General features: G+C 40.5%; 1 protein-coding gene across 1 annotated transcript in view; it reads right to left on the reverse strand.

Annotated features, from left to right (window-relative positions):
- Window positions 1–1005: 1005 nt before the first annotated feature.
- emilin1b (elastin microfibril interfacer 1b) overlaps window positions 1006–13621 on the reverse strand; it is a 55845-nt gene continuing 43229 nt past the window's right edge. Inside the window, exons 3-8 of the mRNA XM_036592539.1 lie at window positions 10973–11187; window positions 7035–9215; window positions 6647–6772; window positions 6358–6375; window positions 5920–6054; window positions 1006–5174 (exon numbers count right to left, since the gene is read on the reverse strand). Of these exons, the coding sequence (XP_036448432.1) occupies window positions 4852–5174; window positions 5920–6054; window positions 6358–6375; window positions 6647–6772; window positions 7035–9215; window positions 10973–11187 (2998 nt within the window). The 3' untranslated portion in view covers window positions 1006–4851. The remainder of the gene's footprint in view (window positions 5175–5919; window positions 6055–6357; window positions 6376–6646; window positions 6773–7034; window positions 9216–10972; window positions 11188–13621) is intronic.

Genomic DNA, 13621 nt, shown 5'->3' on the forward strand with positions numbered 1-13621 from the left:
GCTACCTTATCGAAATGTTCTACCGTAGCGCTTAATTACAGTAAATATTATACCCGTAAATAAAACCTCTGGGTGGGATATTTTCAGGCTAAAACTCCTTATCAAAAATACTACGAGGCTGAATTTACCTAACTTTGTGTAAACAGACCACGACATAGAAATATGTACATATGCAGTCGTGACTGTCATGTTTCTTTTTTTCTGACACCATTTAATTTTATAGTAAATTAGTTTTGGCTAGTTTATGTTTATGAACAGAGACCTACAGATGCAGTTTAGTAAAGGAAACTCATTTGTGAATCTGAGTTTAAAGTTTTTATTAAACTTAAACTTGTAACTAAGTTCAAATAAATCTTAAACTGAAACTTTGCTTGTTTGTATAAAGTGATTTCAGAGCCACTCAGTTCTACCTGATGGAAACTGTTTGCCTTCAGTGTTTTGTGCTGATGATAATTTTAATAGACATCAGCGTCACTAATTAATGACTCTATTAAAAGACTGGTTTACCAAGAGAGACACTGGAGTATTTTCAGCTAAAACTGAGTTAATGAAGCGAGTCTTGTTACAAAAATGATAATAGGACATCAGAGTCATAATTAATCTTTTAGTACTTTTACTTTTGATACTTAAGTACATTTGAGGGAAAATACTTTTGTACTTTTACTCAAGTGGAGGTCTAAAGGGAGGAACTTCTCCTTTTACTGCAGTAATATTTTACCTTGGGTGTCTCTACTTTAACTCAAGTAGATCGTTTGTGTACTTCGTCCACCACTGGTTTTGAAACTTTAACACTGTTTACATGCTACATCAAACTCTTATTCCAAAAAAGTGAGGAAACATTTGATTTTTGGAATTTATGGGTCCTTTTGAGAGATGAGAAACTGGTGTAAAATTGATGGAATTGGAGGGAAATTCCACAGTGAAATATGAGAGCCATGTGTAGTTACAGTCCAAATAATTTTGGCTGCTACTGGGAGTAAAACCAGAGCGCAGGACAGATGGAGATGTGTAAAATTAAATATCTTTATTCAAAACACGTGTTGCCAACAAACACATTCAAGGTCACAGGTTAAACCGTGAAGAGGAAGTTCACATGAGCCAAGGTGGTGCGGGTTCGTTTATTCACTCATTTGGTCTGGTTTCATTTTACAAATTAAAAGTCCTTGCAGCATGGGCCAATGGGAAAAAAACAGCTCATTACACTGAGATAGCAGCCTCAATATATAACAGGAATAATCTGTTCAGTTCTTAAGAGCAGATTTCCATCTGCTTCCCAAAGAAATTTTTATCTCCGTGATGTTCATATCCAAGTTTTTACAGCTTGTAGCAAAGCAGAACATTCTTTGGCATTTTTACAGTCGCCATTTTCCCAAGGCCACTCAAACATACCTGGTCATAAGAGAGAACTCTGCTTAATCTTAATGCTGTTACTCTTTATAAGCACTTTGAAGTTGATCCATATTAAGGACAATTATCTCTGATTGTAATCAAGCACTCCTCCGTCTGAGCTTCGGCTTTATTGCCCCTATTAGCTGGAAGAAGCAGGAAAAACCTAATTGTCCGACGGCTGTTTTATACTGTCTCTTGTAATCACTTTAGTGACCCTCCATCAATGATGGCAATCGGTCCTTTTAAAGAAAGCAGAAAGCCATGTTTATGATAAGATCACTTCTTGCCGTTCTTGGCACAGTTTTAGATAATCGTGTGCCAGAGTAAGGAGAAGCGGAAAAGTCTGGGAATTCTCTTCTTTTGGCTCCGTAATGGACAGACTGCATCTGCAGCTTCTCCTCTTCTGCTAGGGTTTCCCTTCAGAGCCCAAGTGATGAGGTCCATTCAGGCTCCGCCCACAAATGTGTTCCTACATAGCAACTGTTGTGAGGTTGTACAGGTTTTACAGGATGCTGGCATTCAGCCTAATGAGAAACTGTAGAACAGACTCAGTTTATATCACAATACCTACATTTAGAGTCGGTTATTCATTCAGCCTAATGAGAAACTGTAGAACAGACTCAGTTTATATCACAATACCTACATTTAGAGTCAGTTATTCATTCAGCCTAATGAGAAACTGTAGAACAGACTCAGTTTATATCACAATACCTACATTTAGAGTCAGTTATTCATTCAGCCTAATGAGAAACTGTAGAACAGACTCAGTTTATATCACAATACCTACATTTAGAGTCAGTTATTCATTCAGCCTAATGAGAAACTGTAGAACAGACTCAGTTTATATCACAATACCTACATTTAGAGTCGGTTATTCATTCAGCCTAACACAATATAACAGTTCAAATGACCTAGTGTTAGCACACACAAACTTTAAGATAACCAGCTATACACTTATTTTTAATCACTTTGAATTCAGGCATATATTGATGCCACAATACTTACATATATTGTTAATTTAAAATGATATTCAATTTTAAATATGTGCAACAACTCAAACGCAGAAAGGTGTTTTAGCATTGCTTTGCTAGTTAACATCTACACTACAGCATGGCTGACTTTACTCTAAGGAACAGCAACATTTTCTTATCATACTGCCATCTGGCTTTAGGACAAAAACAGAAAGTGACATTGCCTCAAGCTATAAAGTCAAGCTACTCAGCGACAACAACAGAGAAAAAGAAATTTGCATCTTTTCAGCATTCAGCTACATGTAGCTTGATTATTTCAGCTACGCTACGGTAGATAGCACGCAGGCCACGATGTTAACTTAGCTAGCTAGCAAAGCTAAAACAAATAAAGCCAGTGAACTGTCTGTAAATTAGATGTTTATCCAAATCTACCTAGTCTATCACCCTAGTCTTACTTTAGTTGCGTTCTACATTTTCTCATTATGTTAAATGGGATTTTTACTATGCACAATGATACTGGAATCATTTGGCTGATCCCAGAGATGAGAAATACGCTAAATGAATCTCCTCCTGATCTCAAGTTCTTCTCCTGGACACAGTTCAGTCCAGTTTAAATCAGAGTGAGACTGAGCCTGATTCTGAAATTCGGCTCCTGAGAAATAAAACTCAGATTTTCTCACTTTGATCAAAATGTGGTCCCACGTGTGGATTAACTCTTTAGAGTCTGACTCGTCTCAGCCCCGTCTCAGCTGAGTAACATCTCCATAAGAACAGTGTGAGATCTAATCGTTCTCTTATACAGCTCTGTTCTAGATCACAGAACCCTCTCAGCAGTCCGTCAGTGCAGAAGGAGAACTCACGCTTTTCTCCTTCATCACCAGAACGTCTCACAGTGAGACGCTGGAGTTAATCTCCTCTTTTCTCCTGAGGAGGTTCAGGAGGAACAGCTCAGAAACCAGTGATCGTTAATATAATACTGAGATCTGCTTTATTTCTCTGAGACGATCTTAAGGAAGATTTTTTTCATGTGATATATTTGCTTAAAAAAATACATATCAGCACTGAACAGATGATTGTATTCGACCTTTATTTCAAACCAATATTTGATGATTTGTTTATTGAACTCCAGAAGAGCAGAATGATTAGGTGACACTGCAATATCTGCTTTCTCTTAAACTTACTGCACTTGTAACTCTACAGAAATGAAGTTATATTTCTCTGTAATGCTAAACCAGGATTGGTTCCAGTTCCTACGTTTTATAGATTTTTATGTATCGACATGCCCTGCTAAAAAAAGAACCATTAGAACAGTTAGGATTAAACCTGATGGTATTGCTTTTGCTAATGGGAACTGGCATAATGTTTACCATTAGAGACCACTACTTTCCTGTAGGACACTTTTAGATCCCATTAGGAAACCATCAAATGCATCTGGAATCAAAACAGCTGCTAAACCATTAGAGCCCTTTACACTGTGATATCAACCCATCAGAAAACAGAATACCATTACTGACTATTGGACACCAGCAGTACCAAAAGAAATGTTTAATGGTTTCTGTTGGGCTTTTTTCAGCAGGGTCAGCAAATATGTACATCAAAAATATCAGATATCGACATCGGTGCACAATTCCATATCAGTGCATCACTAATTTTAACCAGCGTTCTGTACAACTAGTCCAACCTCACAACAAAGAGCACCTTTTGTAGTGCAGGTAGGTCAACCTTTATGATTGTTGAAACACTAATGGATTAACTGTTACTCAACGTTGAGTAATGTTTTGGTTTATTGTGTTGAGAAAGGCCACTCGTGGTCCCGAAGGCACATGCAGGTTTAAAGCTTTTACCCCAAAAACGTCACTGAGGCACATGTACAGGAGTCTAACAGTCAAACGTCTGAAAGGTGCACAGCATTAATAACGTTCACTATATGAACTGCTTTTTCTTTATCAGAACAAATGAACCTCTTCAAACCTCCCTGCTAGCTTAGCCCTAAACCTTGACTGTGAGTTTAGCACTTTGGCAGGTGAATACTGTACTTGGCAGCGGCGTACACAGGAAGTCAAACAGACCTCATGGTCAAAGGATTTGGAGCATGAGCTCAAATTCATACCCCATGCCTGTGAGTCCTATAAAATGGAGGCGTATCAATAATAACATCAACAATAAAAAAATGTAAAAAACTCGCAGTAGTATCTGATAAAACACTTCTCCAAATTTGTAGGGTGGGGGGGGGTGGGGGGGATGGGGGGATGGGGGGTAGGATAACATATTGAGAGCACGTTCCTCTGTTTTAAAATTATATTCTGTCTCCAAGGAGTTCACAGGGTTCAGTGGGAAAAAAGCAACGCACCAAGTGTGCATCTGCATCTCCAGCTGGCAAACGTCATTCTGTGGGTCATTTTCTGGCCCCGTCGTTCTTTCTGGCTGGTCGTCGTTCACCTCTGTGCCACGCAGGCAGTTTTGCTCCTACCAGCCAGGAGTTCAGAGCCTCCTACTTGTCCTCAAAGAGCAAAACCCCACTAAAGATGGTGAGAGGCTCCACCGAATGGGCTAGTTTACCCATCACCAGGTCAACACACACAGGATCGCCCACCTGCAGGGGCAGAATGATGTTAAAAACAGCCAGAGAACCAGGCGTGGGTTTGGCTTCGGCCATCGGTTTGTTCTCTAGGCCTTCGGGCTGGTATCCTGCGGAGTCTACGCGCGCCACACCGTAGTTTGCCTTGGACAGGACGGCCTCGATCTTCTCATTCTTGTGGCCCGTCAGGATGGCGCTGAAGAAGTAGTGCCCGTCTCGAGGCGCGGTGAAGATGCCTGCATGATGGAAAGATGAGAAGTTTAGTTTATTATGTTATTTGTTTGTTTTAAAATGTATAGGTCACGGACACAAATTAACCCAAAATAAACGTGCCAGTGTTGTCAGTTGTATGACTACAGATATAACCATAAAAAATCTAAAAATAATAATTGTAACATTTTTCAGTACATTAACTTCTTAAAGTCTTAATATAATCAGTCAGAATAAAACTATTTTAGAAGATCAAACACATTTTATACAGAATGTGCAGTAGAAAGTGCTCTGGATCTTATAGTGTTCCCATAGCAACGCCACCTTTGAATTTTGGCCGCAGTCACACAGTTATATGATTTTAATGAACTACTCTTAATTTCTCTTAATATTATTATTATTATTATTATTATTATTATTATTATTAGGCTTAGGCTATTAGGCTCATCTGTAAAGCATTTTGAGCTGCCACTGGTATGAAAAGTGCTTTATAAACAAAGGTATTATTAAAATAAAGATCATTTGCAATCACTGTTTTTTTTAATATTGCATTAAATATTTGCAAAAATAGTAAAATAAAGCATGGGATACACGCATTTCATTGACTTTTTGTTATATAATTATGTACAAATGGTTAAGTAGCTGTTTTTATCATTCAGGACAGCCTTGGTATTCAGCAGAAAAATGAGCTGCAGAAAATCTGAGACAAGCACACAATCATTCCACAGTTAGATACCTGTACAAGTTATTTAAATCCACTGCTATATTTACCTGTTTCTGGATCATAAAATTTTCCCTTATTGGCAAAGATCTTATCAAAGACTATAGTTCCAGAAGTAACCATGGGTTTGGTGAGAGCAGCAGAGAAAGAGATACTCGGGATGGTGGCATCTTCACCTGGAGGACCTATACATTTACAAAAACACAAAAGATGAGTACATTATAGCAGATTATTGGATAAATAAATGCAGGCTTCTAAATGAAAACACCCAGCTGTTTGACACAGTTGTTCAAACAGATCATAAACTAAGTGACCGCCACACACAAACAAAAACTTCTTTGAATGCATACATCCTCATCCCACTGACTTCTAATGACCCTCGCCAGCAGTTGTAATAAGATTGGCAACATCTGCTAGATTTAAAATAGCCTGAGGGCTTGAGCCAAAGTTCAGCTGGCAGAGGAATTTGGGGAAAATAAAGCTCATACCTTGTGCCCCCGTGGAACCTGTAAAAAGGAAAGTTCAAATGGTGAGTGTGTTTGTTACATTACTGTCATTTAAGTCAGATAAGATTGCAAACCACGCCATACAGACAGTAAAATAATATGTGACAATAATATAAGGCCAAAAAATGTTGTTTTAGTAACAACATGTGAAGTTAACTGTTTATAATCCAGCTGTTTAGTGGCACGATGATGTCACTTTACTCTTTTGTCACTAACAAAGCACTAATCCACCAGTTAACTGAGTCTTATCAGAGTACTGAAGGTCTGTTACCTTGTGGTCCTCTTGGTCCCTCCACACCTGGTTTGCCAGGTGGTCCTTCCTTTCCTGGTGGCCCTTGTGGTCCAGGAAGTCCTGGATATCCTCTTTCTCCCTGAGGGCCTGGTGGTCCAGGTAGACCTGCAATCAGACATCATGCTGGTAATTAGTCTGTCAGAGGCCTAACCCCGAAGCCTAACCCTAATCCTAAAAGAGACTTGAAGCCAGTGTAATATAGGAATTTGTGTCTGGATTGGGCTGAAATTTCGGGATGCTGGATGAATGATGCTGTTTCTATGTGGTCATTTGATTTTTTAAGTGGTAAAGCGTGGCTATATGTTTGTAATTGCTGGTGTTATCGAACTATATGCATTCAGCATGTTATAACACTGATGAGACATACCTGTTAGGTCTAGTTCTGTTATGCCCTGGAACTGCTTGAGAATGTGGAGCAGAGAAGAGTTGAGCTGCTTGATCTTGCCGTGGATGCCGTCCAGATGGGTGTCCTGGATGGTATCAATGAAACTGCTGTGGGAGGTCACCGTAGCATTAAGTCCATTGACACAGCTCCACAGGCTGGACACATGCTTGTTAAGGCCTTCTTTGATTTTCTGCAAGTTGTCAGAAACAGAGTCCAGCCGGCCACAGATTCCTTCAAGTTTGGAAAGTCTCTTGTCCAGGCCATCGCCGGTTCTCTTGCAGTCACCCATCTCTACCACAAAGTTGTTCCCAAAGCGCTTCACGTCCTGGTCCATGTTGTCAAAGCGCAGCTTGCTGTCCTCTATGTGCTCCGTCACCTCCTGCTGGATCTTGTCAATTTCTGAGATAATCTTGTCCTTGGTGTTACCCAGATCAGTGATCACGCTATCGTGTTTGTGGACGTTGTGCTCCAACCCTTTCAGAGTGTCATTGATGGAGCTAAAAGTCAAGATGACCTCCGACAACTGTCCCTGGATAGACCTGAGGTTGCCGTTGTTGCTGCTGATGACACTGTGTCCATCGAGAGGTTTCTGAGAGTGATCCAGGTCACCTTCTGTTCCTGTTCCAGTGGGAGTCTCCAAAGAAATCTTGCACTGCCCTCCACACTTCTGTACCTCTTCCTTCAGTTTACCGACTTCCTCCTGCAGGTTAGAGCACACCTCTGAGCACGCTGTCTGTCCAGAATCGACTTTCCCTTTAATGTAGTTCATATCAGTTTGCCACTTGTCAAGAACATGGTTTGTGATGTTCTTCAGTTTCTTCACGTCATCTTGCACTGACCTGCAAAGATCACAGTTCTCAATCTCAGTTACAATTCTGTTGAAATGTTCCCCGTTGTCTCCAGTCAGTGCTTTAATCTTGCGGATATCGTGGCTGAGGTCGATTACTTTGTCCATGAGAGAGTCTCCGGACACAGAGAGGTCTTTTAGTCTTGTGTCGAACCTCTTGATCTCATGCTCATTGGCAATAACCTTCCATTCCAGGGACTTCACTGTATCCTCTGGGCTGCTGCCACCACTTCCTCCAGGGGGTTGTTTGGAACCAGTGCCAGTTACAGAGACGCCCCCAGATCCAGAGCACAAAGAGCATTCATTTATCCTCCTGTCTAGATGAGATGTGACATTCTCCAGCCGAGACAAGCGCTTGTCCAGGTCAAACACAGTCTCTTTGACAACCCCAAGGTCCAAGACCACATCTGTAATCTTGTCATCTTGGTCTTCAAGGCGACTGCTGATGTCATTCCGCAGGTCTCTCAGCTCATTGCGGAACAAATCCTTCAAGTCATTCTCCAAGTAGGCGTAGTTGTCTTCCGTTCTTTGAATGGTGTTGTTAAACCGCCTTTCTAGATCTCTCAAATAACCATTGAAGGTATCCTCTGTTACTCTTGGTCCCGGCCCACCTCCACCTATTCCTCCTCCGACACTTCCACCACCTCCAGTTTCTCTCAGCTCCTTGTCCATGCGATCCTGCAGACCTTCGCAAGTCTCTGACGTTTGGATTAGCTTCTTGTCCACTTCGTCGAGTCTTTCTTTGAGGTGCGTGACTGAATCACAGCAGCTTTGAGATTGACTCAGATCTCTACGCAAGCTGTCCAGAGTTTGGCGGTGCCGTTGGTCCATGGCATTAATCTGCTTCTCCAAAGCTAGGATGCGCTCTCTGTCCCTCTGCTGCTGCTTCCTCAAGTCTTCCACCCCAGCCTGGCAAGCAGAGCATGAAACAGTGACTCTGTGCTCCAATTCTTGTAGAATCTCCTCCTTCATGGTGTTAAATCTACCACCTCCCGCACCACCTTCCACATCCAAATCATTCCCACCTCCTCTGCCATTCACAAGGTGGTTGTTGATGCTGACCAGAGTTTTATCGTGAGCTTGAGTTCTGTTATCCAGCTGGTCTAGCTTGGCCTGGATGATGTGAATGGTCTCTTTCATCTCAGGCTGGGCTGCATCGGCTGGCGTTTTGGCACCGTTACCAAAGCCAGGCTTCCGCATCTCCTCCTGAAACCTCTCGTTCATGCCACGTAGAGTTGATTGCAGGTCCTGGAGGTCTTTTGTCAGACTCTGAATTTTGTCCTCAAGCTGCTTCATCTTTTCACTGTCACCTCTCCCTAAATACACATCAGAATCAGGATTACGTTATTTACAGAGCACATAATATATGATTTACAAAGTTTTCTACTTCACTTATAGAAATACTGTCCATTAAAAGTTAGGGAGAAAATCCTCTGCAGAGGACTTATGAACCAAAACAGCTATTTGGTTATACTCTGCCTATATTTAGCTTCAACACAGCCTCATGTTCATCATCTTCCTTGGTAGAACGAGCTGGTTTTGAAAGGTTTGAGTGCTAAGATCACAACAAAGGGGCTGAGTGTAGGGATGCTTGATTATATCAGAATCATTTAGATGGGGGAAGATATTCACTTTAAAAAAAGAGAATGGCATCGGACAGATATTTTAAACTGATATTTGATGATTTATTTACTTATTGAAATCCCTGGATTACTGCTCTAAAATGTCTGCATTTTATTCACTGTACTGCATTTGTAACCTTACAAAAATGTTACATTTCTTTGAAATGCTAATCCAGGTAAGGGTAGTCCCAATATCTGCATGATATAAATGTTTATCTATTGGCGTCAGCAGATACGTGCATGAAAAATATTGGGCATCAGCATCAGCCGAGAAACAGAATTCCCATAGTGGTGCATCCCTAGACATGCATTGGCCTTGAATGTTATTACCAACCTCTTTTCCAAAAGAGTTGGGACACTGTGCAATTTGTAAATAAAAACAGAGTGCAGTGATGTGCAAATTAAATAGAAAAACAGTGCAAAGACAACATACCAAATGTTGAAACTAAAAATTGTATTGTTTTTGAAAATATATGCCCATTTTGAATTTAATGCCAGCAACGCATTTCAAAAAGTTGGGACGGGGCGACAAAAGACTGATAAAGTTGTTTAATGCTAATAAACACCTGGTGGAGGAAAATCTCACAATTAGTTACATTACCGCCTTCTCTGCACCTGAGCTCATTTAAGATGGACTGAGGCGAAGTGGAAAAGTGTCCTGTGATCCAACCAATCAAAATTTGGAACTCTTTTTGGAAATCATAGATGCTGCATCCTCCAAGCTAAAGAGGAGAGGGATCATCTGGCTTGTTATCAGCGCACAGTTCAAATGCCAGCATCGTTTATGGTCAGGGGGGCCTTAGTGCACATGGCATGGGTAACTTGTACATTTGTGAAGGCACCATTAATGCTGAATGATGTATACAGGTTTTAGAGCCAAACCGTCAAATGTCAAACCACATTCTGCACGTATTACAACAGCATGGATGTATGGTAAGAGTTAGGGTGCTACACTGGCCTGCCTACTGAAAACATTTGGTGTATTGTTAAATTAAATATATGACAAAGTAGACACTGAACTGTTGAGCAGCTGAAAACTACAGCAATTGGTCTCCTCAGTTCCCAAACGCTTACTGAGTGCTGTTAAAAGAAGAGGTGATGAATCACAGTGGTAAACATGCCCCTGTCCCAACTTTTTTGGAATGTGTTGGTGGCATCAAACTTAAAATAAGCATTTATTTTTCAAAAAACAATAACATTAGTCAGTTTTAATATTTGATATATTGTCTTTGTACTACCTTCAATCAAATACAAGGTTTGCACATCATTGCATTCTGTTTTTATTAACATTTTGCACAGCATCCCATTTTTTTTGTAAACGGGATTATAATTAAAAGGTGACAGATAGATGGTGTCCCCAGAATGTTTATCCTGCAGCATACTAATCTAGTAGACCTTTCAATTGCTTATTTATGTGCTTTGTGAAGACAGTCAGTGTGTGAAATACCTACCAGTGGCTCCACTCTGCCCGTTGCCTGTACTGGAACCCGTGTGTCCAGGGTTTGAGGGCTTAGGCCAGGGTCTAGCTGTGGATATCTGGGTGCCAGATCCAGGGCTGGGTCCATCATTGCAGTCCTCTCCACTGAATCCATGGCAGCACTTCCACTCCATTTCTGTCACCATTTTGTAGGCCACTTTATATCTGGGCCTCATGTAGGTTCGATACCTTCAACACACAAAAAGTACTGTATGAACAAAAGCAAGCCAACCAGGCAACATTGCAGACACTTCATAGATGCCTACCTTATCTAACAGCTATTAAATTCATCTTGACACCGTGATATTAAACCTAACACTTAATTACACCTCTTAATCTTAACCCAGATTTTTGATAATCAACAGTCCCAGCCGATAGTTTGTCAGCCATTTGAGCATTTGTAGATAAGCTACAGTGGGTCATCTACATAAAGTGGGACCATAATTCCATTTAACCTTTTTAACTCCTTGGAACCACCGGTGGTTCCAAAACAGCACTGTCATATTCTATACTTCATAACGTTTCATATTTCATAAGCTGCATTCTAAAGGTGGGGGTCGTATGAGAGCTGTAACTGTCTTCTTTCCAGTCAAATAGATGGGTGATGTAGTTTTAAACCCTTATAATAAAAGAAGCTGAACTCACAATTTTTTTTTCTACTGAAAGTCGACCCATTTTTCCACAAATCTGAGCTACAAACTGGATCTCAGATAAACGTCTCTTCAGTGATCTGCTGTGTAAATATTATTTTTATTAAAAATACAAAGAGCGTCTAAGATTTTTAGCTTTCAGCAGAAAATTGTAAGCATATAGCAATATGTGTATGATCATAAAACACGTTCTGTTAATTTGAGAGGAAACTTTTACAAAAAAAAAAATGCCTGGGCATTCAAATTCAGATGGAAAAAACAAAATATACCCACGAGCATAAGAGGTTAAACCCCGAGCGTAGAACAAATGTTAGCCATGTTACGAAAAACATGCTTTCTTGGGCTGCTCTTGTATTTTCTTTGAATCTGAAAATCTTATAAATCCTAAAAACACACAAACCTTTCGAATACTCTCAGATCACCTTTGACCTCATGTTGCTATCACCACACTAATGCGCTCCATTTCTTTGCTCTGAGTTTTATTTCCAAGCTCTGTTAGCGACGCCCTCCCGAGATAAACCGTCCCGTGCTGCCTTTCTGAGAACCCACTGTCTGTCGAAACACAGCGTAGCAGCCAAATGCGTTCTTGATACACAGACACTGGCCTGGACTTTGTAGGCAGAATTTTATTTTCTACCCCGAAAGCTAAGAGGGAAACAGATTTCACAACTAATTCCCTGTGTGAGCAGCATACAGTGTAGTCTTTATTCTTCTTTATGTTTGTGTAGGACTCGCGCTGTAGAACCATCTGCTGCCCAGCTGTGTGTGATGATGTGTTGGTCTCGCTGACAGCAGAACAGAGCTCACACACACACACACACACACACACAAACATGCTAACGCCATGTCAACAGTCACCCGACACGTGCGGTCATAAAAGCTGGAGCACGGTCACTTGGCAGAGCAGTAATTCTGCAGTGAGGAGCGAGTTCACATTTACACGTTCTGCAGCCTTCAGCAACAACTCGGTTCTCCACTGAATAACAGCTAATGGGAGCAATTTAGCACCCCAAAGCTAGCTGTTAGCATGTAGTTAGCATTGCAGCACTAGTTTAAGAGGGTGCTTTAACGTACTTTACTCTCATTTTAAATTGTATTAAAGACAAGTTTGATTGATTTATAAAAATAACCCAGATAGCAAGTATATATCAGTCCTGACTGACTGCTGCACTCAGCACTTTAACTTAAGACACATACTTTGCACAATGTGGGTGGTATGACGTGTGTATGTGTGTGTGTGTGTGTGTGTGTGTGTGTGAGTGATGGTAGGAATGCATGTTCCATTTTATTTTATTTACTACATGTACATGTGTGTCTGATACTGTGCTCTGTGAGCTCCTGTAACCAAAACCAAATTCCTTGTAAGTGTCAGCAAACCTGGCCAATGAAGCTTGATTCTGATTCTGATTCTGTTTGCCACTGCTGGTCCACCCTCAGACCACCCAGATTACTGTCCTGCAGACAGCCCAAACAGGTTTTAAATGCATTTTATTTTAGAAAGTAAACTAAGACAAATATTACAAACAACTGAGAGAAAAAGGGCCTGATATAAAATGATTTTATAGTAAATGTTGTTGCTGACGCTGAGCTGGATAAAAATTATTTACTAGACTAATTTACAAAGTGTAACTAAAGAGAGGAAGGAAGGAAAAATGAATAAATTGGACTGTGAGTGGAAAATGAGTGATGATAAGTGGAATTTTGTCAATTACTCTGTGTAACCACCGGTGGGCCGCCCGGAAAACACTGAGCAAAACGCCATCCTCTTGCTATCAGGGAATGTTCACAGATCACACACTTTTTATCCAAATAACTTTTTATACATCAATATTTTAACATGAGTTTTCTCTTACAGTCATTTTAAGATCAAGATTGTGTATTAATGTGTTCAGAAAGTTATTAGCATTAAGTTAACATCTCCATGCTAGATTAACCAAAATCAGGAGAACCTGAGCTTTGAACCTTTCTCTAAG

This window comes from Colossoma macropomum, unplaced genomic scaffold, assembly GCF_904425465.1.
Source record: "Colossoma macropomum unplaced genomic scaffold, Colossoma_macropomum, whole genome shotgun sequence".
NCBI classification, from domain to species: domain Eukaryota; kingdom Metazoa; phylum Chordata; class Actinopteri; order Characiformes; family Serrasalmidae; genus Colossoma; species Colossoma macropomum.